This window comes from Gamsiella multidivaricata (assembly GCF_025024155.1).
Source record: "Gamsiella multidivaricata strain RSA 2152 chromosome Unknown BC939scaffold_29, whole genome shotgun sequence".
Classification (NCBI taxonomy): Eukaryota; Fungi; Mortierellomycota; class Mortierellomycetes; order Mortierellales; family Mortierellaceae; genus Gamsiella; species Gamsiella multidivaricata.
Window position 1 is genome coordinate 61535 of NW_026251737.1, and position 25944 is coordinate 87478.

General features: G+C 49.6%; 8 protein-coding genes across 8 annotated transcripts; 3 read left to right on the forward strand and 5 right to left on the reverse strand.

The window, feature by feature from the left end:
* Positions 1-170: 170 nt before the first annotated feature.
* On the reverse strand, positions 171-1786 carry BC939DRAFT_450001 (P-loop containing nucleoside triphosphate hydrolase protein). Its single transcript, XM_051555456.1, has 3 exons — positions 1496-1786; positions 912-1016; positions 171-587 (listed from the first exon to the last, which is right to left on the reverse strand). The coding sequence occupies exons 1-3, from the start codon at positions 1631-1633 to the stop codon at positions 393-395; spliced, it is 438 nt and encodes a 145-aa protein (XP_051412616.1). The 5' UTR covers positions 1634-1786; the 3' UTR covers positions 171-392.
* A 201-nt stretch (positions 1787-1987) lies between these two features.
* On the reverse strand, positions 1988-4407 carry BC939DRAFT_450003 (uncharacterized protein). The gene has a single exon (XM_051555457.1). It carries the CDS (start codon positions 4145-4147, stop codon positions 2036-2038), a length of 2112 nt encoding a protein of 703 aa, XP_051412617.1. The 5' UTR covers positions 4148-4407; the 3' UTR covers positions 1988-2035.
* A 196-nt stretch (positions 4408-4603) lies between these two features.
* On the reverse strand, positions 4604-6380 carry BC939DRAFT_450005 (Alpha/Beta hydrolase protein). Its single transcript, XM_051555458.1, has 5 exons — positions 5866-6380; positions 5758-5766; positions 5448-5672; positions 4954-5360; positions 4604-4851 (listed from the first exon to the last, which is right to left on the reverse strand). The coding sequence occupies exons 1-5, from the start codon at positions 6234-6236 to the stop codon at positions 4694-4696; spliced, it is 1170 nt and encodes a 389-aa protein (XP_051412618.1). The 5' UTR covers positions 6237-6380; the 3' UTR covers positions 4604-4693.
* A 471-nt stretch (positions 6381-6851) lies between these two features.
* On the forward strand, positions 6852-8783 carry BC939DRAFT_396753 (Creatinase/aminopeptidase; the record flags this gene model as incomplete). The annotated part of the gene is made up of 2 exons (XM_051552312.1): positions 6852-7942; positions 8039-8783. 2 exons carry the CDS (start codon positions 6852-6854, stop codon positions 8781-8783), a joined length of 1836 nt encoding a protein of 611 aa, XP_051412619.1.
* Positions 8784-10111: 1328 nt separating this feature from the next.
* BC939DRAFT_502743 (uncharacterized protein) lies at positions 10112-10732 on the forward strand (the record flags this gene model as incomplete). Its single annotated transcript, XM_051560316.1, has 2 exons — positions 10112-10567; positions 10655-10732. The coding sequence occupies 2 exons, from the start codon at positions 10112-10114 to the stop codon at positions 10730-10732; spliced, it is 534 nt and encodes a 177-aa protein (XP_051412620.1).
* A 912-nt stretch (positions 10733-11644) lies between these two features.
* On the reverse strand, positions 11645-16164 carry BC939DRAFT_450013 (uncharacterized protein). The gene is made up of 5 exons (XM_051555459.1): positions 15976-16164; positions 14441-15895; positions 14134-14308; positions 12753-14012; positions 11645-12674 (listed from the first exon to the last, which is right to left on the reverse strand). Exons 2-5 carry the CDS (start codon positions 15713-15715, stop codon positions 11677-11679), a joined length of 3708 nt encoding a protein of 1235 aa, XP_051412621.1. The 5' UTR covers positions 15716-15895; positions 15976-16164; the 3' UTR covers positions 11645-11676.
* A 2731-nt stretch (positions 16165-18895) lies between these two features.
* Positions 18896-19081, reverse strand: BC939DRAFT_387450 (uncharacterized protein; the record flags this gene model as incomplete). The annotated part of the gene is made up of 1 exon (XM_051551839.1): positions 18896-19081. A coding segment is annotated over one exon (186 nt), but the record flags the coding sequence as incomplete, so codon positions are not given.
* Positions 19082-22413: 3332 nt separating this feature from the next.
* BC939DRAFT_450023 (uncharacterized protein) lies at positions 22414-23399 on the forward strand. Its single transcript, XM_051555460.1, has one exon. It carries the CDS (start codon positions 22601-22603, stop codon positions 23123-23125), a length of 525 nt encoding a protein of 174 aa, XP_051412623.1. The 5' UTR covers positions 22414-22600; the 3' UTR covers positions 23126-23399.
* The last annotated feature ends 2545 nt before the right edge of the window (positions 23400-25944 follow it).

Sequence of the window (25944 nt, forward strand, 5' to 3'; positions counted from 1 at the left end):
TACTTCCTCTGTCGCCATGATTTCCTCCAACAGAAACCGCGCCGCGTCTGAAATATTTTTGTTGTCTTTGGCGGATGTTTTAAACCTGTGAAATCAAAAGTGAGAAGCGTTAGCTTGCATTGCGTTCTAATAAGTAGCCTTCCCCCCTCCCAATGCTATGCATTTTAGACAAAAAAAAAAGAAAGAAAGAAAGAAAGAAAAAGAAAAAAAGCATACCATTTAAGAAATCCGTGATCTCTGCAAAACTGGTCCATCTCCTCTGCGTCAGGAGTACCTGAGGCGCTCTCCTGCAGGTCAGTCTACAGATCATAAAAAAGAAGGACGATTTTAACCCTCAAAGTCTACAACCGGTCTCATCGACCGTATTTTTTATCCGATGTTTATGGTGCCGTTCAAACATCCAAAACAACACATTTCCTCATTACCTTGTTAGCCAGAAGGATAGTATGGATGGGGCCGCCGCCCAAGGCTTCAGGTAGCGAGACCTTGGAGTCCAGATCCGCTTTCCATCGTTTTACGGCCTCAAATGTCTTTGGACGCGTGATGTCGTAGACAATCAATGCAGCAACCGCTTCCTTGTAATAGACCTAAGTATAGCAGCCGTAGTATTGTGAAACTTCACGGTTAGGGAAAGCAGAGAATCTTCTGTTGGTCCCTGGTCCGATTTATACGTTCTGAACCCAGAGTATGTCGAACAGCATAAGGAGCATGCTTCAATTTATCGGATATTTCTTGTCCTGTTGCAGCGATACTACATTTCTGCGGGGTGGCATTCATCGATGGGCGGTCGCACAATTGTTGATAGCGCAATTCGATTCCAGATCGCGTTTCGTTGGTCCAGAAAAATTTACGATGGACTTGCTGTGTTCCTGGCAAAGTATTTACACCTTGGGACAGAGAGCGGCACTTACACGAGCCATATTCCCTCGCTCTTGTCCTGCAATGTCCCATAGCTGTAGACGGACGACAGTATCTGGGGACCATTGGATCACCTTGAGTGCAAAGTCCACGCCGATCTATGTAGACAAAAAAAATGGAGTTTGAGAAGAATGATTGTGTCAACATGCAGCGAAGAAAAAAAATGTCGGTCGCATGCACACGGAGAACAGGGGGGAGTTGGAAATATGTATTCTCGTTTCTACACTGCCACCAAAAACTTTTTTTTTGAACTGTTCCCAGCAGTCGCCGAATAGGACCAAAGAGATTCATCATTGCAACCTTATCCGCACCAAGATTGGTTCGATAGAGGCCGTTTCATGCAAAAAAGACAAGAGGAGAGAGAGAGACGCAAGTAATTGAGATGATGCCTATTGTGTCCTGCTTTGTCGTTCTTCCTGGCCTTTGCTCCCTCTACACTTCAGTGAGAGGCCATTCCTTATGGAGGGAGGGAGTCTGCTGGGCCCTATAGGCGTTCACTTTTCAGTTACAATTGCAAAGCAGCAACCGCCAGATATGATGTTGGGGAGGTGCTAAAAACGAAGGTAGCGCCTCTTACAGTTGACTTGTAGTTCATAGAAAAGATGTTGTGAACGTAACGCTTGATGATGGAGGTCTTGCCAGTACCGACATCGCCAATAACTAGAATCTTGTAGAGGTATTCTTTGATATCGGCGGGGTAAAGAGCGTCGTTCATAGCCAACTTTTCCTGTATATAGATGAATAAAGAGATGTATTTATGTTGTTCCTGAATTTGTGTTGGGAGTGACGATGGAAGAGTAGCGAATGAGGAATGTCAAGTGCGAATGAGGAAAGGATGCAAAGGTCCGAGAAAATAACAGGGCTGGTTCGAAGGAGTGGATTTTTAAGGCAAATGGAATGGCGTGTGATCTTATACCGCTAAATACAGAGCCTTTCGACTAGGTGATACAGCAGGAGTCTGAACAAAGACTGCTGTCAAGGAAAACCATCTTTCACCGTTATTAAGTGCATCGCCCATTCCCAGTCGCCCTTGTTGCAATTGCTCGGAGCAAGTCTACAAAAAACACTAGTTCTTTATTTGTTCTTTAACAAGTTCCATGGTCGAGGGATTGAATTATCATTTGTCAGAGTGGGATCTTACGGCCATTGCACTGAAAAGCTGATCCCCTTCGGCTGTTGGAGATTCCAGCTCGGAACTAACCATGCCAGGGGCGGCCTTCTTCTTTTTCTTGTTCTTCTTGTTCTTCTTGTTCTTGCTCTTGTTCTTCTTGTTCTCCTTCTTTCTCTCAGACGCGGTTGACGACGCCTCGCTATTGTATCCGCTTATGGAGGTCGTAGCTATCCTGATATTGGTATCGGCCTCAGCGTCGTCGTCCTGGTGTTCACTCAAGTCGAAGATGGGTTGGATAGTCTGGATAGCCTTGCTTGCTTGCAGGACCATTTGAGCATCACACAAGGGTGGGCTTCGGCGTCTGATAGGCGAGTATGTGGTCAGATCCTGTGGGCCTGGAGTTGGGTTGGCGCACATGAAGCTACGGATGAGGCTACGCACCTGCAATGGACGTTTCAGTCGTGATGGCGGGACGGAAGTCTTGATGGTGGTGTTATCGAACGTGTTCGAATGAATAAATCCTTCAATGAGAGACTCAACGGGATGCTCGACATCGGCGGCATGAATGGTCTTATGTTTGGTCTGACCCAATGTTTCCACAGCATCTATGATCGTTTCATCGGTGGATGTGGTAGATGCAACCTCAGCGGGAATTGGCACAGTGAAATTGGAGATGGCTGCGGGAGATGGCTGTACGTCAGATTGGAATGCCGTTGTGATCTCCTGTCCTTGAATATCGGCAAGGTTCTCGGGAGCAAGCATAGGCGCAGAATCGTGCGAGATCTGAGGTTCGGTATGGATTGAGCATGTGTTATCCTGTCCCGATGCCTTGGCAGGGCCTTCTGCGGCAGAGTCAGCAATGAGAGAGATCAGAGCGGAGGCAGTTGCTGTTTGGGTGTCTACATTTGGAGGGCCAAAGTCCATGCTAACCATGGCGCTCGTGCGTGTATCAAAGACAGCGAATAAGGGGCTTCTCTTTGGCATCGTGTCGTCGAGAACGACAGAAGCATCGACTTGGGCCTGCTCGATATCAACCTCGCTGTTTTGACCATCTTGATCTTGATAATCGTCAGTGAGGTCCACACTCTCCGATCGCGACCCCGATACAGCTTTGCCATTCTCCATGGGCTCACTGGGATACACCGTCCAAGACTCTAGCAAGATTGATTCGGACTGAATCTCATCAATGATGCTGATGGAATCGACGCTGCGGTCACTTTGACCGTCCGTGCACGAAGCAGAACCCTCACGCCCAGAGGTATTGTGCAGATTCTGATCAGGCGCGTTTTTGCTGTGCACCTCGGTCCCATCCATTTTCTCCTTGCTCTCAAACGCAAATTCCGACCTCAGACACCAGACGCTCTTGTCGTTTACGTTGTTGTCTGCGACCATTGCTGCGTTGCTGTTGTGATCTGCTTTCTTTCCTTCTTCCTCACATTCCTCTCTCAGTTCTGTCACCTCGGCAATATTCAAGTCGTTCAAGTCGTTCAAGTTGTTCAAGTCGTTCAAGTGGTTGGGATCCACAACCGCCTGCAAGGCGAGTGGAGTGCTTGACCGGTCCTCCAATGGTTGCTGCGTTTCCTTCTCAAATCCCTCATACTCTCCATTCCGCTTCTGCTTCTCCGGATTCTTAGCTTTTTGTTGCGGCAAAAAGCTGGGCGGCGTCACAGATCTGTCATCAATCGGCGAATCGAGCGCGATAAGAACAAGATCCAATGTAAATTCTGAAAAAAACCAGACGATACCGCAGACCCATGCGATGAGAGACCCCAGCCTTGTGCTCGCGTCCTTCGGTGTCTTCCATGGAAGGAGCGCAAAGGAGTCGACTGACTTGTGAGGAGGAACTGGTCGGCTTGGGCCATTGAAAAACAGGTAGCGGAGAATTTGAGCCTCGTATATGACGGTAACCAGGACGAGGGGCAGAGCCTCAATGACGCACATAGGAACGAGGATGAGGCGTAAGTCGTTGATATCCATGGTGGAATGATTGGTAAAGTGCACGAAGTTGGCGGCAAAGCTGATAGCGAAATGTCTGATGTTGAGGAGAAAAAAAAAGTAGAGAAAACCAGAGATGTCTTCTTGAAGAGCAAAAGCAGTGCAGCATGTGCCAAGGAACATGACAAGGGGTGTGAATGATGCGGGTGATGTGGATGGTTTTTATGGTCGCGATCATCATGTCTGAGGGGGAGTTATTGATGGCCAGTGCTCCGATAGACTTTATGCGCACTGCCTTCGCCCTTGCACAGAACTGATATAGTGGCTATCTCCACGCGTCTCTTTTCTTCTCTGCGCCGGCCTCTTCCCAAGGCTCGACTAGGGGGAAATGGATGAATGATCGAGCGGCACCTTCTATTCGCAGTAAAGAGGGATTGAGCGTGGGTATATAAACGGGAGAGAAGCCCAGTTCGCAGCCGGAGGAGTCACATATCACGGTCGGCCTCTTCCTCGTTTATAACCGAGGAGCAATGACGCTGTCTCTCGTGCCCTTGCGAAGTGGCACATGTCCCCTCTGGTCCTCTGGTATAGTCTGTCCCTTCTCACTCGTGCGTACGTATGGTCTGATCAAGTGACTGCAGGCGGTTGACAAGGTGTTTTTACTTTTTTTCATGCGTCTATGGGTCTATGGAACATGCTAAAGGTGGAGATAGGCACTGTGCAAGAATACTATAGTCTGGCAACTTCGCCAACGTCTTGTGTCAGGATCCATCTGCAGACCTTCTCTGCAATCAAGGGCGCATTCTCCATATGGACAGAATGGTTTCCTGGGACCCCCTCAACAGAGACCTTAGCCTTGTGGATCCACTTAACCCGTTCGTTTTGAACTACAAGTGCGGTTCATGACAAATTGCAAAGTGTTAATGTCAGCGAGCAAAGACGCCCGTGCCAAGCTGATACAGGTCGAAGACGAAAGCCTGTTCTGTTACCTTCTGTCAAACCCAACAAACCACCCTCAGCCAATACTGCCAGCACAGGACAGCAGATACGGCTCATGAATGCCTCTGAATAAGCCTCCGTCAACGACTGAGCACTTCGGATGGTGAGTAGTCGGTCTGTTGTCCAAGTCCAGCCCTGAGCAACAGAGCCATCCTCCATAATCCGTTCTGCAGGCTTCAGTCCTCTGGCCATCAGCACCCTTGCAAACTCAGGCTGGATACCGTACGCACCGCCCTGACTCCGAGCCCGACAGGCGGATTCGATATTTGGATGGAAGGGTAAGCGTTTGGTTATAAGGTCTCGTTTTTCCTTGATATGCTCCAATAAATGCTGGGGTTGATCTTCAACGTCTCGAGTCAATGGTCCAAAGTTGTCGAGCAGTACGCAAAGTGTTACCCTAGAGCACACATGGAAGGTATGCTAACAGTGTCAATAGATGCGAAAGGTCATCCATCACACATGCTTTGTCAATTGAGCATTGTACCTGGACTCATAAAGGCCTGCATATATGGTAGAGATGGCTCCTCCCATGGAGTGCCCGATGATAGCGTGCCGCTGCCAGCCCAATTGCTCCACAACCTGGTCTGCATCCTCTGCATAGCGCCAGAGAGCATAGTCCTCGGATGTACGATGTGAAGATAGTCCGTGTCCTGCCAGGTCTAGAGCAACAATCTCCACCGGTTCAGGCCCTAATTGCTTGAGTAGAAGCCTAAAGAGAAGACAGGCAGCGTTGTTGAATATTGACGGGCAAGAATAACTACAGACAATTTCTAGCCAACAAGGGTTACACTTACGGAGCCAGGCTAGGAAAGATGAGAAAGAGGCGATCGGTTAACATCGACCCTTGCTGATTCTCTCATTCGGGCAATGGGGATCTTGGTTATGCAGCGAGATGCACTTACAAATCGAATGAGCTGGCATTGTCGAGGAAGCCATGGAATGCAATGAAGCGACGGCAATCTCTGGCTCGTGCCTGACTGTCTCCTGTCTTCCAGTGTCTCGCTCTCAGGACGATCCCATTACGGAGTTCGAACGAGCGCTCCTCAGGAGTAAACTCACTGACGATTGTCGGCAGAGGTGTGCTTGTGGCGCTGACAATGGTTCTCATGGCTGTTCGCTGATATGATATGAGTGGGTGGGTGGTTGAGAGGCGATTTGTTCCTGAAAAGGGCGTTCTTGCGGTTATAACACGAGCGTTGAATGGTCTTGCAATCTTGGTAGATCTGAATAAAGATGGACGCAGAAGCGAATAGCGAAGTGTGGACTGAAGCATGGAGAGTAAGAATAAAAAGAGCGGTTGAGGCCATGTAAGCCTTTAGGCAGGTAGACAAGGTGCTGTAGTAGGATTCGACATAGACCGATCGGCTCGTGGTTGTCCGATCACAAAAAATCGGTTCCATGTTTGTGTGGACGGAAGTTGAATTATCCGGAGGAATGTGCCTGAGCACGAGTATGAGCAAACAGTACGAGCAGAGGCAGCCGCCAGCCGAGAAAACCTTCCCTGCTCAGAGAGGGTCTTAACAACAGCATTGGCATACGGCATTGCCATGCAGCAGATGCTGTACTATAAAGACTACTTGTCAGCCCAATTGCTCCTCTACTTCAGGCACAACATGTCCCGATTTGGTGAGCAATGTCTCGAGATGACGTGACTCACACGCTGAATACTTGGATTCCACTCTTTTCGCCCCACCACACCATGGCACTTCGACTTGGTGCAGTAAGCGTCCTCAGGGCTGTCCACAGGTCGGCCTGTCTTCAAACTTGTCTCTCTCCGACATCAGCTCGTCATTCTTACCTGTCGCGATTCTCGAATGCAGATCTTGCATCAGCAACAAGATCCTGCTTGCCGGTGCGGCCACCCTTCTTTACCAAGAATATCCGATGGATGACTTCTGCCGCTACCACTATGATCGACACATCCGACCGCGTCCAAAAACTGCGTCAAGTTATGCAAAGTCCTCCATACGGGGTCAATGCCTTTGTCATCCCCTCTGAGGACGCTCATCAAAGTGAATATGTGGCCGAATGCGACGAGCAGCGCGCATACATATCGGGATTTACGGGGTCGGCAGGCCTAGCCATTGTCTCAACGGATTCTGCAGCATTATTCACGGATGGACGATACTTTCTTCAAGCCTCGCAGCAATTGGATGCGAATTGGGCTTTAATGAAGTCAGGGCTCCCTGGCATTCCAACCTGGCAGGAGTACCTTGTGAAGAACCTCCCTGCAGGATCCAGGATAGGTATCGACCCTCTTCTCCTTACAGCCACAGATGCGCGCAAGTTGGAGACAGAGTTAGCTCAGGTCGAATCATCACTCGTTTCTGTCCCCAACCTCGTGGACATGATCTGGAAAGACCGCCCTTCCAGACCTGCGCGGCCCCTCATGATCCTCTCGACATCAACAACAGGCAAGACTCATACTGAGAAAATCCAGCAATTGCGTAGGACTCTGGAAGAAAAGGGCGTCGCTGGATGTGTAGTGTCGGGTCTGGACGAGATTGCGTGGTTGTTCAATATGCGAGGATCAGACGTTCATTGCAACCCAGTGTTTTTCGCGTATGCCATTATCACTCAGGACGACGTTCAGCTTTACTTGCAGGACAAGGCTATTTCAACCAAAGTCAAAAAGCATTTAGGAAGCGAAGTGCTCATTCGACCGTATGAGACGATCTACGAGGATCTGAGGGCCTTGTCCAAAAAACTGAAAGACAACAAGCACAAAATACTACTGGGCACGAGAACCAACCTGGCCCTTTCGGTTGCGCTAGGGAAGGAGAACACGCTGGAGGTCAGGTCGCCAGTAACAGATGCAAAGGCGATCAAAAACGACGTAGAGCTGGAGGGCATGCGGCAGTGTCATTTAAGAGATGCAGCAGCCGTAATTAATTATTTTGCATGGCTGGAGGAACAATTGGGCAAGGGCATTGAGTTAGACGAAGCTGACGGCGCAGAACGTTTACAACAGTTCCGGGTGTAAGTGCCTTTGTCGGTTTGCAAAGTGAATTTTATCAGAACCGATTTTCCTTCAGCTAGCTCAACTAACACCGCTTAATCTATACATGTTCTCAGAGAGCAGAAGGGATTTGTCGGACCCTCATTCGACACCATCTCGTCGACAGGTCCTAATGGCGCTATCATCCATTACAAACCCGAAAAACCCACCGCGGCAACAATCGACCCCGACCAAGTCTACCTCTGTGACTCTGGCGCTCAGTATCTCGACGGCACAACCGATATCACCCGTACCCTTCACTTCAAAACACCCACTGAGTATGAAAGGCGTTGCTTCACGCGCGTCCTCCAGGGACATATCGCTATCGACTCCGCAGTCTTCCCCGACGGCACCACAGGGTACCTCCTGGACATCTTATCCCGACGCGCTCTTTGGTCCGATGGCCTAGATTTCCGCCACGGGACTGGACATGGTGTGGGCGCGTTCCTGAACGTCCACGAGGGACCTCATGGGTGTGGAGCCCGACCGGCATTCAACGAAGTGCCATTGACCCCTGGGATGACGCTCACGAACGAACCTGGATACTATGAAGACGGGAGATTCGGTATCCGGATCGAGAATGTGCTGGTGGTGAGGAAGGCTCAGACGAGACATCGGTTTGGTGGCAAAGAGTATTATGGGTTCGATCATATCACGTTCGTGCCAATTCAGACAAAGATGATAGACAGGACGTTGCTATCGAGGGAGGAAGTGGAGTGGGTCAACCGGTACCACACAGAGTGTTTGGAGAGGGTATCGCCGTTCTTGAAGAAGGATAGTCTTGGATTGAGATGGCTGCAGCGTGAAGCGGCTCCTCTTTAGGAGTATACTCTTCACATAATATCAAATAAACGAATACATTCCTAGTAGGGCTTTACATGAACCACGTCTCCTTTGGTCGCACAAAAAATATGGCGAAGTAAGCAACCAAAGCTGTGCAAAAGGGCGAAGGGGAAATGTGCTTTCGTTCACTCGATACTTTTCCTTCTTGCATCTTCTCTTTCCCATTTTCTTCCGCCAAAAATTTCTTCCGCAGGCAGCAAAGGATGATAAAGCCTATACAGAGAGAAGCACACGCAGCAACTCCGAGATCCGTCAACCAGCAAGACCGTCAATATCCCCTCTCGACTTGACAGCAAAACAGAAGAACGCTATGTTCTGTGGAGGAGCATTCAACTAGTCTTCAAAAATACAGAATATGGCCTGGAGGGTGAGGGCCTCGTGGAGCTCATGACTGATGACAACGATAATGAATGAATTCATGAGAGATAGCAGCTTTTGATGGCAAAATGATAATGCATGTAGGACGTGCATGCAAAGCAGGGCTTTAACGGCTTTTTGGTTGTCATTTCAACAGAGATGTGCCCCAGCGCATCGAATACCATCCAGGAGCGATCCTCGACGGTATCGCCATGGACGCCGATCAAGGAAGTATTGTAGCATCACCCTCCTTCTCTCTTCAAATCCCTATCTCTGCATCGGTGTCGGTGTCATCAGCAGAGCCATCCCAAGCCATGGTAGAGTATTCACGCCATCCGCTCCAAAACAGAGCCAACATACTCTTACAACAACCATTTGCTGGTCCGTGTTACTGAAGCAGGAGATGCCGTCGAGAAACAAATTATCGTCCAATCCGCCAAGAGAAGAGAAGCCAGCTCAGAAGGCGCCGGAGGAGGCCGTGACTGGGGAATGATGAGCTCTACAGATATTATTCTTGAAGTCAGCGGCGCATTCAGGCAGCGAAGCTTTGTTTCGGAGGGCAATGCTATCAACCGAGGAACTTCTGTTGCACCAGAGACTGTTATCACTCAGATTATTACTCCTGGCTCGGGTCCTGTTGCATCAACAGATCTACCACAGCTGGTGGTAGAATACATGGACCCTCCCTACCAGTACACAGTGATTGTTCCCCCAGAGCTAGAGCAGTTAGCCGGCCTCACGACTGCGACTGTGGAGATCGCCGCGAAGACGATGGTTACTCAGTCCTCGGAAAAGGCAGCTGCAACAGAACAGTCCTTTCAAGAATACCTTCGACTCTGTCAGTCCTAAGTAACATTCGGCACAAGACGCACCTGGCCAAGCATGAGGGATACGGCATTGACCAGCCCACTGAACTCTTCGACAAATACGGACCCCATGTCCTGGCAATCATGAAACTTCTAACGTATGAGTTTACGATTGCTGATGTCGTCGTGCCGCCCTTGGCGCATCTCAACCTTCCAGATGGGATCGAAGCTGTCAGGAAGAGTATTGATGTCAGCATGAGTAGCATTCCAACCCTGACAGATGAGACTACCAGATACATCCAGGATTTACAGGCCAACGCCGACAGAGGTTTCGACACGGCATCTGGGAGGATCGATCTGAGTGCAATCGAGGCGCTAGACGGAGTTGATCTGCGGCAGCTCGAGTCGTTCCAGCACGTTAATGGCAAGAGTCATGAGCTCGACAACCTGTACCAAGTTGTTAAAGCCAAGGGACATGTCAAGTGGGTGTGCTTGGACCACTACTGCGACAACTATCGACATTCTGCAACGCAGCACTTTGGTTTTGTCAGGGCCGGCGATGGGTGGTACAATATCGACGATGGCTCTGTCTCTTTTAGCGTCGGGTCCAGTATTATTGCCAAGCAATTTTACGATGCCCTGAAAAAAGCGCGCGGACTAAGACATCTCAACATTGCTATGGAATAGAACGTGACAATTGAGGATCTCCGGGCTCTTGAGGCTGCCATCCACAAGAGAAATTTTACCGACCTTTTACCGACCTGAATGTACATTCGTCGGGAACCAAAGGGCAGATATCCGATACTGTCAATCGCAAACATCGACTACATCTAATGATACAGCTCATGGCCAATGGACATATTCGGAGCATAGAAATCAATACAGGCGGCGACTATAGTCTGGAAATAATTCTCTGCAGTCGAGCCCAAGGTCTTCACAGAAGTTTTGAGTCAGCTTGGTCTTACTTTCGAGCAGTTTCAAAAAGCAAGCGAGCAGGGCAAGTTACGGTAACTGCCTGGTCGTTTTAGCAAGAGGTTGGCTGGCTTTAGATTGAAAGGGGAGTCTCCCGAGAGTTGGATTCACGTTGCCACAAAGCTGTGTCCTAGTAGGCATGACGTGCCTGGAATTGAGGAATTTGAGCTGTATTGCTATCGGCTGAACAGATCGAATTTTCTTCGACACTGTACTCAATGGATTCAAGCCATGGTTTCTGCCCCGCCTCAAAGCATCTGCCACATCGCTGTCTTCTTGGCATCTATGTTAGTCCAAAGATAAAATCAATATCTCGACTGATTTGAAGGCCTAGGACGGACTGCTGTCTTCATGCACCAACTCCTCCACATGGCGATCCTTGAGACGCGGCCAACTTTCTGGCATTCATCTCGAGGTCCTTGATTTCTCAACTCTGGGAACACTGGATTCCCAGCTCCCCAACTTTGCACTGGAGCAGCTTCAACCTCTTGTTTGCTGCATTCCTGAAAAAAGAGTAATGGGACAATGCCACTGGAGATAGATCTTTGGGGTTCGGATATTACCGCTACAGCATCAGCGAGGAAGCTGGCTGCAGCACTCGAAAAGAAGGTGCACAATAGATACACCAAGCAAAATGGGAATCCACAAAAATAGTTTCGCTATGGGTCTTGCAGAATTTGATGCGTTCTTTTTTAAAATTCTAGTATGCAATGCTATGCAGAGATTTGCCTCGGCCCTTAAAGATTCGACGGCTGGTCGAATTCGAACTTGTATTCCTCTTCGTCCGCGGTCCCGAAAATATGCTGCCGCGCTCCGAACCCGCGTTCCTGGCTTGCATGCGGATGCTCTCCTTTTGCCAGTTTCGTTCCAGAAACCGTGGTGGTGGTCGTCACCTCCGTACTTGCTGTGCCTTTAGAATCATCACCATCACCACCCACACCGGAGCTATCGGCCTGAGTAATCGTTGTCGCCGCCACCGCTACTGATCCCGGTATGGCTGTAGAAGACGATGGCAGAACAGCCTCCTGCTCTTTGTGTGTCATCATCATCCCCCTGAATTCCTCCTCGATCTCCATCATCGTCTTTACATCCTCTTCCACAGGCCAGTCGCGAATCGTGAGTGGGTACGGCAGCAAAGCCAGTCGCTTGAACAGATCTGAGCCCATCTTGAACCCAGCCTTCGCTTCCTCTCTTGCAGCGTCCGTGTTGCTCTTCAGTTTTGCGTTCAAACATGACACGCGCAGAGCTGCTGTGATGGCGTGGTTGACTTTGGCCTGGATCGCGCACCAGTTCGGATAGGAGTCCAGCATGAGCTCAACGTGGTGTAGGAGCACATTCGATAGTTCCGTGCAAATCTTGTGCGATGTATTAAAGTATTGACGACCCTGGCTCGCCTGGGACTTTGATGTGGCTGACGTTGAGCCGGTTTGAAAGTGCGGAGGGACATGCATGGATGAGGGACGTTCTGTGTCTGCAGCGGACCCTGCCGTGGCAATTTTTGCAGCGTTGGAGACCGTAGCTGAGTCTGTCTCTGAGTTAGGACTCGTTGCTCGGCTGACTGGTCGCGCGGTGGATTGCTTGAGTGCCTCAGAGACGTCCTTTGAATGACTTGGATCTGCGGATCTGGCAGGTGATGCTTGATAACAGAACTCACGCGAGGACGTGCCTTGAAGGATGGGAAGATAGGATGATTGCAGCATGATCGTGATGGTGTAGTACGACATGATCAAGACGCCTATAGGGAGCAATGGTGGTTAGCCGAGTCACAGAAGGAATAAAAGACTGTGGCAAAAAGGATGTGATTTGAACGTACTCATTTTGCCATTGACCTTATGGTTGACATTGGCATGATCCACATCATATCTGAATCTTAAGTGGCTCGGTATGGCCTCTTCCCATGCAATCAGCTCGGTTTGAAGACTTTGCAACTCGTAATCCTGGAGCCATGCCTGCTCGGACCACTGACTAGTCCGTTCGTAGGCACCTGCTGCGGACTCTTCAGTTGCTGATGTGGATGACGCTCCGCTCCAGGCAGAGGACGAAACTGAGTCTCCTGTCAACGGCATAGGGCAAGCTGATGGTGCGGTGATGTTGGATCGGCCGGCGAGATACAATCCAACGCGACGACCCAGTGTCCATAACCGGACCTCTTCCAAGAATAGGACTCGAGCGTACGATCCTCCGTCCGTGGTATCTTCTTCTACATCAAGGAGCAGTTGCATGCGCTCCATGTGTAGATCGAGCTCCAGCTGATCTGAAGGTGAACTAGGCGGCTGGCGCGCCTGGATAGGATAATCATGCCGGCTTTGTTGCTCCAGGATCTTTGGCGACAGCACCGAGAAACGCGCTGTCCCTCCACCGCCAGAATCCTGCCCGCACAAGAGTTGGGCTCGCATGTTCTCGCCTCTGTCCTGGTCCGTGGGATCGTCATCGCCTTCCTCGTCAATGGCCTGAAGCCTAGCCCATTTGCCATCTTTACTCTGCCCATTTTCCTCTTCTTCATCGTCTTCATCGCCATCGCTGTCCGGTAACGTATTCCGATAACTGGCCCGATCGGTACTTGGTGTCGAGTGATCTTCAGAATGTGCCATGTGCCTCTTTTCAGGCTGGACCTGGTCTCTCTTAAAAGACGTGTCCCTCCGTTTACCGATGACTGCGCGTGCCTGCAGCAATGATCGACTCGCACCCTCCTTTCCTCCCAGTCCAACACACCCCTCGATCTTTGGCAGTTCTGCCGTCACAGCCATGGAGTCCATTCCGTGAGGCCATCCAAAGTAGAGCCGGGAGATGGAATCGCGGATATAGAGACCCCAAAATGTCCACAACCTTGCCTGGTACGCAGCTTCGGGAATCATTCCCTTCGTGGCCTGGATGGACCTACTCGCTGCTTCGAGGTCCGGATAAGTACCGTCCGCATCGTTGGTATACGACGTGGTGGCTAGAGCATTGTAGGTTCCACAGATCTCGGCGAGGCCAATAACAGCCTTAAAGACACCGTAGACGACCAACGACCCGAGCAGAATGCCCTGCATCCTGCTGAGACGGACCTTGGCGTCAATATAGAAATGCATCTCTGTTTTATGGGTTCAGGATGAAATAAAAAAATAAAAAATAAAAATAAAACTTGGTCAGATTGTATGCGCGTAGTTGCGTATTAAGTGGCGTGACATGGATAGAGATTAAGCCCAGCTCACCTCTTGCGCGTTCGCGGAACCGAATGGCGCGTTTGATATCGCTCGTTCGTGCTAGATGTTTGCAGGCTGTCATAAATATGATGTTTAGTAAAAACAAGGCCTGAGGGGTCTGTGGCTCCATCAAGTAGAGCTCTGCGGTTGCGCGGTCAATGACCGGATAGTAAAAGTACGCATGCTAAATAAGTAAATAAATAAATAAAGGACGTGTTCGATGAAGAGAATTAACGACAGTTCACAAGATCTTTAGCAAAAGACTCGAGGGTAATTAGCAGGCAGAGGCGACCTGATCATTAATATACTAACTCACCTCAAAAAATACATCCACAAGATAGTTCGCGTCGCGAGGAAGCAGCTGGAGATGGCCTGGAATTCCTTGGATACCGATAGCCAGCGACGGATCTGGCACAATGAAGAACTCATCATGCTCCTGTGAGATGTGACGAGGGATCATGATGCTAAAATCATACTCCTTGACAGCAAGCATATCCCTGGCGATCTTCTGCATCCTCTTGGACTCTCTGATTTGTTCCTCAGTAGGCAAGACTTCAGAACCAGAGGTGTTTGTGTCAGTATGATGCCCATTCATTGAATCGTCGGTAAAGTCCTGAATTGCCGGCGCAAACGTATGGGGGCCCTGCGATAACCGGTGATACGAGCCAGGAAAGAGCGCAGAATATTCACTGTCCACGAACGTCGGAGTATCCCACGGCTCCAATGAGCTGTATTGATCTGAGGATACGCCGATGACTGAGGATATAGGCGCAATCGAATGCACGGCGTGATTTGGGCCAGCCGCAGAATCAGTGGGCAAAGCACGATTCAAGGCGCCCTCAAGAGTCGGATACGAAAGACCCTGGCGGCGTTGTAATTGTTGCGGAGCATGCGAAATAGACGCGAGCGGCTTGAGGTCATAGCGTTGTTCGGTGTGTGGGGCCCCATGGTGCGATAAGGTCTTAGAACCATGACTTGTTGACGGTGCCCCCACGTCTGAAGCACCAGTTCTCGATGGCATGGTCGTGGCCAGAGAGAACTCCCGGTAACCTGCATATGCGAAGGGCGAATCCGATATTGGGTTCGTCGTGTAGCGTACGCTTCGTCCATCGTAGCTCGCTTGCATAGTGATATTAGACGCCTGGTCTAATCCTCTGTGAATGTAGGAGAGCTGCTGGTGATGTTGGTGTCGCAGCCCACTCGATGTTTGTGCCTGTGGTGGGTACAACGCCGATGGAATCGACCGGTTATCAGTGTCCTGGTGCCAAGGCACTTTTGATGGAAACTGCTCGGCCACGTTATCTACAGTCCTCGGGACATGAGGCTGCACTCCACTCGAGGACGGCGCTCCAGCTTGACTAGATTCCTTCGCCCTGGGCTGTCCACTATCGTCCGTAGCCGATGGTTCCTTAGGATAAAGACGTACAGGGTACTGAGGACCTGGATGGGCAACTCTAAGCGCCTTGGAAAGGTATCTTGATTGAGAAGTAAGAACCTGTTGTTGACGATTAAGATTGAGTTGATCGTTTGGAGTGTGTCCGGCGTATAAGAGCGCATGTGGACTTATGGGACCAAACCAGTGAGGTGGCATGATATTGCCTCTGGATGAGCCGTTGGCATTATTGGGCCTATTGGCGGCGACGCCAACGATCTTTTCTTGGCTCAGAGGGGAGTCACCCCAAATCGCGCGTGAGAGCTGAGCACCTGTGTAACAGCAATCGACGTTGTTTCTTTTACAATTTGAACAGGGCACTCCACTGTCGCACTTGCGCTTTGGAATTCAATAAATGTTGACGAGAATTAGGACAAGAAAAAAGTCGGGATATAACTTCTTTCGTGCGTCGACTTTACCTTGTTTTGGCGACAGCGGTTGCACGAAGTCGCGACCTTGTGCCTCTTGCGGGCTTTGCCTGGTAAATAAGGAAGAGTAGGTGTCACCTGCCGTCGAGGCACAGCGTTTGTTGCATCCAGAGGTGTGACAGAAGAGATATGGTCCGAGTGAAACGTGGTTCCTAGATCTGCTGCTGCCCCGGCGGCAGATCGCGTGTTGAGATTAAACGTTGTGGAATCCACAAAAGGCGGGACTGGGAACTGATCATGCATATCTTTAGGACTGCCTACTGCTCCGTTTGACTGTGGTCGAAGTGGCCCATGGTGGTATGTGCTGTGCTGCTGCTGTTGTTGTCCTTGCTGTTGTTGTACTGGATGTAAGCTGTACAACGAATCGGCCCAAGACGACGACGATGGTGTCGATGTTGATGATAAGGATATAGATACAGGTACAGGAGCAGGAAAAGGCGTTGACGTGGATCCTACCGCTGCAGAGACGGGTTGTGCAGAGAAGGCGGGATCAGAGGATCTGCCATGTGCTGGGTAAGGGTACATGTGTCCTACAGGAGATCGGCAGTGGTCGATCCGTGGATGAAAAGGAGCTGTGGATTAATTGTACGAACTGATAACTGGATAAAGAGATTTGGAGCCGAGATGGAAAGGGCGTGGTTATAAAGGAAGGGGAGGTAAGAATAAGGCAATAAAATAAAAGGGGCTCTGAGCGGAAGGGTCGGCGGAGAAGGTGAGACAGAGGGGATTTCCTGGGGCCTGAGGAAGGGAGATGGCGATGAGAGCGTACAGATAGACAGACAGGGAGAAGAGACTGTCAATCGATTTTGAGCGCAGGATATGGGTGCGAGTGTACGATGGAGCCCAAGGTTGAATGTGGAGATAGGAGAGAGAAATTGAGCACCATGCCCAACATCGGATATCGATGTCGACATTTGGTACATGAACTTAAGAATGAGGAAATTACTTTGCTGTGTGTGAGTGTAAGCCTATGAGTGAATGGCCTAATTTGACCCATTCCTGCAGGCAATTGCTCAAAAGAAGTGACAAAAGGGACACGAAGCGAGTAAGCGCGTGGATGAGCGAGTGAGTGAGTGAGCGTGCAAAGAAATGAGAGAGTGAGGAAGAGGGGAATGGGGATGGCATGTTATCAGCCCACGCTCGTTGGAATGGGCGTTGCGGTAGGATAGATTCCTGGAGGAGAAATAACATCATTGGGGTCTGCTGCGTGCAGTATCCAGCCGACAGAGTCGACCAACAACAGACACTGCCTACAGCTGGATCTGCTTCCTTCCCCTCTGCGTCCCTAATGTCCACTTGTTTATTTTTATTCTATTTACACTGGCCGTTTCCTCTCTGTACTTTCTGCCGCCATTGAGCCTTTTATTGCACTCTAGCAGCATGGACGAGGACAGCGCAGGTGTACACATCGCCATTGAAAGATGGTGTAGGAGGGGTTTGATGTCTCCTCGAACAGAATGATTCCCCAATGATGCGTGGAATGCACTTTTTCTTGTGCATTGTTGTTTTTTCCCTTCTCCACTTGAAATCTACAAAGAAACAGAAACGTGTGAAGAATAAAATCGTTCGTCAAATGCAATTGCTATTGGTCGTACTATTTCTGTGACGCCGAACCTCCCGTGGAGGAAGAGGAATTGATTGGTCGAATGAGCGGAATGGCAGAATGAGAGGGGTGACTTTTAGTACTCAGATGAGATCACAGGGGCCGAGATGGGAGGGTCGGGTTTTCTTTCCTGCCACGTTTTTTATCTGGGGCTTCGCGTACTGCTCACTCATTCTGTTGATTTGTTCTTGTGTTCCCACTAAAGCGCAGTTTAGACTAATATCCAATCAGTATGGTGGACACAAACATTACATGCAGGAAGACGATGAGAGGATGAGGAATGGAGGCGGATGAGTGACGGACCAGCTCAAGGGAAAATCCAGGGGGCGGCTCTTGTATTTGCACGCATGTACGCTACTCGTTACGTTTGTAGACGGATGGGTGTACCTGATTCTCGTTCCTGTCTCGCTGAAACATCTTCCCTTTGCTGTTGTGGATACTCAACCCTCTCTCGCTCTTTCGTTCTGTCACGCTTTTCATTGGTGGCACGTGTAGAAAATAGCAAACAACATATTAGTCTCTGTGGAGCTCCATGTTTTCTACCACTTGAATATTTAGAGTATCTACTGGAGCGGTACCACGTGTATGCCCCAGAGCCTTTCAAATAGTCTAAGCCTGATATATATATCCTGGATGTGTATGTCTCGCGATTGACGTGAGCTCGATGTCGACATTGCAAGGTGTCTTTATTTTTAAACCAGTCGGCTCTCTAGACATCCGCCTATAGCCTTCCGTATTGAGTGCCTATCCCTTTTCTCTGGAGCTGATATATGTTGCACAGACTACTTCGTAGAGGTAACGACCATTGAAACGTGGGCATTCCCCAATCCTTGAACAAGACATATTGATCACAACCAGGTATCCCGTATAGACAAAAAGTTCTTAGTGGAGAACTTTATGGCGTATTGCCCACTGATTTCTTAAGGAGACTTTATTAAGAGAAATGCAAAGAAAGGGAATGGAGAGGGATTGGCGCAAAGGTAGTGGTTTTTTTTTCTTTCGAAACTGGTAGCTACAAATGAGTGGATATCGAATTACGTCAATGTTCTCTCAACTAGCACCACTAATGCATTAATAGCCGCCGCCATTGTAGAATCCGCCGCCATTATGAGGAGGCCCTTGGTTGGCGTTGAGATATTGCGGGCTAGGCTGTGGTGGGTAGCCGCCATCATTGCTATAGCCAGCATTCCAGCCGCCGCCTGGTGCAATCGAACTAATACGTTTGTTGGCCGCGGCCTTGAAGCTGGGACTGGGTGGGTAATGAGGACCGCCTGGAGCACCGTGCTGCGATCCCTCATACGATCCCATTTCAACACAATGTCTCGGGAAGACTCCCTTCGCGCCGCCTCTCGTGTTATTAACTCCCATACACCATCCATCGTCAAACTCTTGCAGGATCGTCACAGAGTCTCCGAGACCAATCTCAATCTCATCCGCAAGCGCTGGTGTGTAGGTGGCCACAACGTTATACGTTCCAAGTGGCTTGGTCGGAGTCATGGGAAGGCTCTCCTTGGGAGAAGCGGCAGGCTCTGGCAATTTAGCATACGGGTTGTTGTTATTGAACTGAGCAGTCTGCTGCAGCAGAGCAGAGGCCAGGTTCTTCTTTTTGCGGTGACGGCAGAAGGCAAGGCCTCCCAAAGCAAAGACGAAAAAACCGCCGACGGTTCCCAAACCAATAAAGACCTTTTCGGAAACCTTGGTAGGCACATTGTTATCGTTCGATCCTCCAGTTGGCGACGACGAGGGCACTGCTCCAGTGCCAGTGCCAGTGCTAGTTGCAGTACCAGTGCCAGAGGTACCAGGTGTAGTCGAAGACGAGCCATGGGCAGTGGTGGTTGCTGATGGACGGGTGGCTGGATTGGTTGCAGCTGGTCTGGTTGTAGACTTGGAGGGCGCGCTCGTGGTAGTAGGGGGATTGTTGGTGTGCGTTGTTGATGTCCTAGGCGCCTCTGTGGTGCTGGCCCTTGTTTCGGTGTGGGTGGGATTCTGTCGCTTATAGATACGGGGAGCCACATTGTCGATGATTGCGGCTACTTCCTGCTGCTGTTGCTGAACCTGGTCCTGGGATTTCACTTTGTATCCAGCGACGCCAATGCCATTGGTGACGGGTGCTGCCTCGACAGTGAAGACCGCGATGGAGCCAATCAGGGCCACAAGGGCAGTCAGGGCGACAATGGCCTTTGTTGAGGGGTATCTCTTCATTTTGTGCTAACAAAGCTAGAACGAACATTAGCGTGTTGTAGATAGCACAAGTACATCTACGCAGGGCCCAGTTGCTGGTACCGAAAAGAAACCATCGAGACGTTGTGCTGTGTCTATGTATATTACACCCAGCAATTACCTTCTTGCTCAATGCTGTAACGCGACTATACGATAAGGTCAGACCAGCTGGCTGTCAGAGAGGACACTGGGTATGTAATAATGAGTGTGCAACAAGGCGGGAAGTTGGCGTTTTGACTGCCAAGGAAGGCTAATGTAAGGCCGTGTTGAGAGTCGTGAGAGGAAGTGGGCACAGTAGGGAACGAGGGCGAAGTAGGAGGAAGAGCGAGATATTGAAGAACCCGGGGACAAGGGTTTGTTGGGCAAATGGGATGGCGTTTATGGATAAAGTATTAGGTCCAAGAATAGGGCAAGGGAGGGATGGCTAGCTGGACTGCCACGGACGGGAGGAGGAGGAGGAGGACGAGAAGGAGGAGGGGAGAACGGGTCAGTTGATGACGGGAGGGAGGGAGGAAGTGGAGGGAATAGATGAGGGGATGGTAGAGAGGAAAGAAGAAGAGAAGAAAAAAAAAAAGACGAGGATGGCGGATGGAAGTGGGAAGTGGATGTTGCTCATCACTACACCTTTCAGGCAGCAGTGGAGGATGGGCTTGGTGTAGAATGCGATCGAAATAGCCGCTCTTCAAAGGCACGCTTGTCCGGTCTATGAAAAGGGGCGGAATAAATGGATTGACTGCAGCATCTTTTTTTTTTGCTCTCAACAATATAAATAAATAGAGGTCGCTTTAGCTCGGTGCTCCCACCTCCCACAAACCTACTCTACACCTTGTTGTGGCAACTGTACCCTCAGTGCAGAGAAACTGTATAGGAGAAAGAGTAAAAGAGTGGGCACCATCGACAGCAACAGCCTGGGGATGCCGTGTAAGCACAGTACTTCAGTCTGTAAATTGCAAAATTACCCGACCACTGTACAAGGTGTATAGGTGGGCGGAGGCATGGAGATATGGGAGAATGTAGCATTGCACAGGTAAGCGCGAGCATTCCCGGTCAAGTGGTAGGAAACGACCACTGGGTTATGTAAACAGAGCGCTTCGATAAAAAGAGAAATAGGGTTTGATGCAATATTGCCTGGAAGGACGAGAAATACGCTTCTGCGTAACAAATAAAAAATAACTGCCAGGGAGAAAGGGCTCCTTGGCTTGCTCATCTTTATCTGTGAGCAAGCATCTTCCATGCTACACCTCTCATCTTTAGCTGGGTGATACGGCACTCATCCCTCTATGGGAGACATGAACGATGCGAGTGATATGAATGAGGTGGGAACCTTGCGCCATGATTAGAGCACTACCGAGATCCAGAACGCCTAAATGGAGCCAGAATTCCACTGGAGACAATTTCCTCCCTGACATTTGATGAGGTGGAGAAGAGAGCTGGCAATAGTTAAGTGCAACTTGGGGCTCGAAGGTACCGTGTTAATAGATGAGGAGCTCGAACTCCACATTTCTAAATTCGTAGATCTAAAGACCGAACCGGAGCCGGCATTTCGCCGATCTGGCTCCATTTTTCGAATTCCTGCTACGTTCAAAAATTAGCTTGAAGCACCTGTATGCCCTACACTTAATAGATCGCCTTTAACCCATAGAGGATGCATACTTGGTCACGATATTGACATCGGCCCTACGTGCTGTAGGATGATCGATGCGGGGGGAACTCTGCACCGCGAAACATGAGCGCACTACGGATACAGAGCCGTAAAATGACATTGTGGTCGAATACCCTTAAGCACGAAATGCGAAAGGGGCGGCAGAAAGAAAGAAAGAAAGAAAGAAAAGAAAAGAAAGAAAGAAAAAAAGAGAACGCGCTGGACTCCTACGATTATGAAAGGAATAAAAGCCCCGTGCGGTCTAGAGATCTATTTTTATCCCTCGAGTGTTTACGCGCTTGTGTTCTGACAGGTTTTCCCTCCCCGGATGAACATGCCAACGCAGAATCCCAGCCTGTGAACAATGCGCTCTACGAGAACAAGGCTTCGCACTCTGTCTTTGGTTCTTTCTGCCAGTAACCGTCATTTCGCTCAAATACCTGTCCTCATGCAGCGGGTATTCACTCGTCCGGGAGCGGTCCTAAATGGAATGGATGTCTGAGCGTTGGGGCTCTGTTACCCGCGCACGGCTTGCCTAGGGTATCACGGGCCCCGACAATTTTTGGCATATGAAAATACGCGTACTGCCTAAAGATGCTAGCCCCCTAGTAGAAGTGCACAGTGCAGACCTATATAATATGGTCAGGATGACATAAAACCACATCCTGGGTCCGCCCTGGACGTTCCAGCTCCCTGTCGTGGGTTCGTTTTGCCCAAACACGACCACCATGATGAGAGCAGCTGCTCCTCGCTAGCGAGATGCTCTCAAAAATAAATCTTTTTGACGTGTAGCAGCAGGCAGGAAGACTCTGACTGGCTTGTGTTGTTGGCTGATTTCAAATGTTCTCCCGCATTGCATGTTCTCTTTATGTCTGTGCCATGGCTGGCTGGCTGGCTAGCCCAGCACGGGTTGACAATCATTTTTAAACGCCAGCGGCGAGTCGCAATCGCCAATCAGAGGCGGTATCTTTTCAATCCTCATTTTTATCTTTCATTAGTAACCGAAGCGGCCCTGGACTACACACTCACATAAACAAACTCGTTCTCCCGCCCGTTTATAACCGAAAGCGTATTTTCTTCTTCTTCCCTTCTCTTCTCTTCTCTTCAGCATCCCTTGTATCCCCACCGCTGCCATCCATACTATCCCCGCCATGTTCATCAAGTCTGCTGCCCTTACCGTCTTGGCTCTCGCTGCCTCGGTCTCTGCCCAGACCCCCAACCACACCTACTTCACCAACCCTGTCACCGATGGTCTCAACTACGTAGCGGGTCAGACCGCCACCTTCTCGTGGGCTTTGGCTTGCGTTTCCCCCTCGACTTACACCTCGACCACCCCCACCCAGGTCCCCGTTCAGCTCCTGAACTCGACCAACTCCAACAACGCCTTCTACCTTGCCGATGTCACCACCATCGACTGCACAAAGAGCCAGGGTAACACTCAGTGGAGCGTCCCCGATAAGTTTGGCACCTCTGGTCTCTTCTCGCTCAAGATTGTCTTTGATGGTGGCAACGCCGCCTACTCTGGCCGGTTCACCATCTCCTCCAAGGACGCCCCCGCTACCCCCTCTGCTACTGCTGCTCCTACTGCCACCTCCAAGCCCAGCGGTGCCAATGTCCTTGTCCCTGTCCTCTCCGGAGCTGCCGCCATTGCCGCCGGAGCCCTCGCTTTCCTTTAAGGAGCTCGACAAGCCTTACATGGTGCAAGCAAGCAAGCAAAACCCGTTCTTCATGTGAATCTTCTGCGAGGTCGCTGTTGAACGTCTCATTGTCACCTCTTTTTCTAATGCCTCTTTGACATTGTCCCCTCACTCTTCATTAATATCTATCGCTAAGCTAGCTAAGCTACTTTATAAACTACACTACATATTAAAGAGCAGTTGTAATATATATCCAGCGCGTCTTCATGATGGTTATGACCATCAATGGTCTGCCTTGTTTATTTTTTTTCCACCTGGCTCGGGTACATGCAAGCGATTGAAAAGCCCAATCTTTTTATTTTTTCCACCAAGGAGAAAGGCCCAGGCCAGCTTTTTAGTCGTTATTTATACCATGTCGCACAAAGGTGGGACAATGGTAAATGGTATCGCTCCAGAATAACGACAGAGGTCCCAGTTGCACTGCGCATAAACAGTTATGCCGTGGTTCGTTATTGTGTACTTGTAGTATTTCATCTTCAATGAGTCCCTTGGACGAAGAACGACTATTTCTTTTCATCGTGCAATGAAGATCACACTACTGTCGCGATAAATCTTTCATAACTGTCTCGCCCTGTTGTTTTCAATAACTTGATCCCAGGAGGCGGGGGGCTGAAGAGAAAAGGCCACCGGCAGCCAAGGGTGGGTGAGTTCGTCCATCTGGTCTCTCTAATGCGCTCTTTCTCAGCGGTTCGAATTTGCTCTGAAGAAAGAGAGTTTCTGTTTGTCATCAAGCGTAGTTTCCTCATCCGCGGATGATGAAAGCGCCATGGCGATGGATGGACTTTTGTCTTTCGAATAGGAAATAGGTCGCCCGCGTCACTTTATCTATCGGACGAGTACCTGTTCGCCCTCAGGAGCCTACTCCCCTTTTGGACATCCCCTTGGGCATCCCTTGGGCATCCCTTAACGACAGCCGTGAAATACTCGCGGGATAAGCATAAAAAACTAGTTTTGTTTTGTTTTGTTTTTTGAACGGTCATCGCAACCATGCAATAAATGAGAGCGCAAATGAGCTCTCACTTGTGTGTGCCTGATACATTACCAGCGGTAGATGGATCGATACGGAATAAAAATAAAACGTTCGTTTATATATGCCAGTGACCAAGAAGACTGACTGGCCATTGCCGCTACTCTTTCTCACAAAAACCTCCAGGGAAAAGGTTTACGTCTCGTCCTGTCAATCGACAGACTAAGACGTTAAGAGATTCGACAAGTAAAAAGCCTATTATCCCCAGGGTTAGGGTCAATGTTTTGATTTCTAGGACGCTTGCTTTTTTTTTTTATCGATAGTACAGATGTCCATTTACGTGCACCTTCTCAACAAGTCGGGTCTATTTGTTACAAACTAGAAAAATCGCTGAACAATAGTAATTGGCGTAGCTGGTGCTTTTAATGGCACTGGATATCTCTTCTTCCCCCCCCCCCCCCCCCCCAGAAGACAGAAAGACAGAAAGACAATGTTCTCAAGTCAAAGCAAGCCGGCAAAACTCCACTGTAGATTTCTCATCATTATGATACAATTCGGGAAGGTTATTTTTATTTTTATTCAGGACCTATGAAGCATTGCCACTCCTGGTCAGTGTGTTAAAAACTGAAGGTTACTTATTACCAAATGTGTGTCCTCCCCATCCCCTTCATGGCGGTCAGCCGCCTCATCTCTTGCAGGCAGTCCAGTAGAGTTCGATTCGCAGTAGCAGGATCCAGTGCGGGGCCGCAGCAGGACCCGCTTGCATGATCGGCGTTGCAAATGTATCCGTAGTCCTCAATCTAATCTCCTTGAGGACTCTTGTACGGCGTTCGTTTCATCTTGTCTGTGATCCCCCATACTCGCAGCGTAGTTTCTAGATCAGCACCGTAGTCCACATATCAATAAAGCCGACGAGCTTGCGGATGGTCTGGAACGCCGCCTTCGATGGTGAGGTTAAGAGACCATCCCACTCCTTGATAAGAATGAGGGGTGTGATGCCGCGGTACAAGTCGCTGATGCTCAAGGTTAGATTCGGAGAGCGGCCGATAAAGTCGTCGCCCAAGAACAGTGATTATGTCCCAGCCAAGCCATCGTATAGCTTTCAGTGCAGCGGCGCGGTTCTTGTTACAGGTAGCACCGCGCACACGCTGATGTTTGTTGGCCTTGCTGTATGGGGCCATCGCAGCGCGACCCTATTTGTCTATCTCTTGTAAACCATCGTGTCAGATTTGCTTGTGGACATCGTTAATGGCACTGAGAAATCTCATAGGTAGTCGTTATTCTCATCCTAAATACTTCAGACGCAGTGGACACGGTCAGGATAGACGTCAAGATGGCGAGTCTTCATGGTGTCCATAGTGGGCAGCATACCATGCAGCTTCTTGATGTAGTGCGTCCCCCGACGCGTATCTGTGCCATTACTGTAGAGCGTGTGCACAGAGCGCTTTTCGTAAATATGGGAGAAAAGGAGTCGGAGGCACACCGCAACGGAAAAAAAGGGGTGCCTTTGCAAAGGAGGGGAATGTTGAGTCTAATGTGGGATGGCCCAGCATGAAACTATTCTTAAAGTGCAGACGCGCACAGCAATGAATTCTGATTCGGCGCAGCCTGAAGTCAATTCTGACAAACGGCCGCGCGTTGTGATTCCTTCTTGCACGTTGCTGTGCTTGTACATGTACGTTGATGATTACGCTGGATTGGTTTGATAAATGAGTCGTATTTGGGTGAAAAGTGGCGGAACAAATCAAATACAAATCCATCTCTTTAGAAAACAGAGGATGGAAGGATGGATCTTCTTCATCAGTTCGGCTATAGCATCTCTGGTCTCGCT

Excerpts from the sequence above, each read along its gene's own strand:
- BC939DRAFT_450001 (XM_051555456.1), bottom strand. The coding sequence starts at position 1,633 with ATGAACGACGCTCTTTACCCCGCCGATATCAAAGAATACCTCTACAAG. Across the intron at positions 1,017-1,495 it reads CTATGAACTACAAGTCAACT|ATCGGCGTGGACTTTGCACT; the intron begins GTAAGAGGCGCT and ends TTGTCTACATAG. Across the intron at positions 588-911 it reads AGCGAGGGAATATGGCTCGT|GTCTATTACAAGGAAGCGGT; the intron begins GTAAGTGCCGCT and ends TGCTATACTTAG.
- BC939DRAFT_450003 (XM_051555457.1), bottom strand. The coding sequence starts at position 4,147 with ATGTTCCTTGGCACATGCTGCACTGCTTTTGCTCTTCAAGAAGACATC.
- BC939DRAFT_450005 (XM_051555458.1), bottom strand. The coding sequence starts at position 6,236 with ATGCTTCAGTCCACACTTCGCTATTCGCTTCTGCGTCCATCTTTATTC. Across the intron at positions 5,361-5,447 it reads GCAGGCCTTTATGAGTCCAG|GGTAACACTTTGCGTACTGC; the intron begins GTACAATGCTCA and ends TGTGTGCTCTAG. Across the intron at positions 4,852-4,953 it reads TTTGTTGGGTTTGACAGAAG|TTCAAAACGAACGGGTTAAG; the intron begins GTAACAGAACAG and ends CCGCACTTGTAG.
- BC939DRAFT_450013 (XM_051555459.1), bottom strand. The coding sequence starts at position 15,715 with ATGCCACCTCACTGGTTTGGTCCCATAAGTCCACATGCGCTCTTATAC. Across the intron at positions 14,309-14,440 it reads TTGTGGATGTATTTTTTGAG|CATGCGTACTTTTACTATCC; the intron begins GTGAGTTAGTAT and ends TTACTTATTTAG. Across the intron at positions 12,675-12,752 it reads TAAGGTCAATGGCAAAATGA|GCGTCTTGATCATGTCGTAC; the intron begins GTACGTTCAAAT and ends TGCTCCCTATAG.
- BC939DRAFT_450023 (XM_051555460.1), top strand. The coding sequence starts at position 22,601 with ATGTTCATCAAGTCTGCTGCCCTTACCGTCTTGGCTCTCGCTGCCTCG.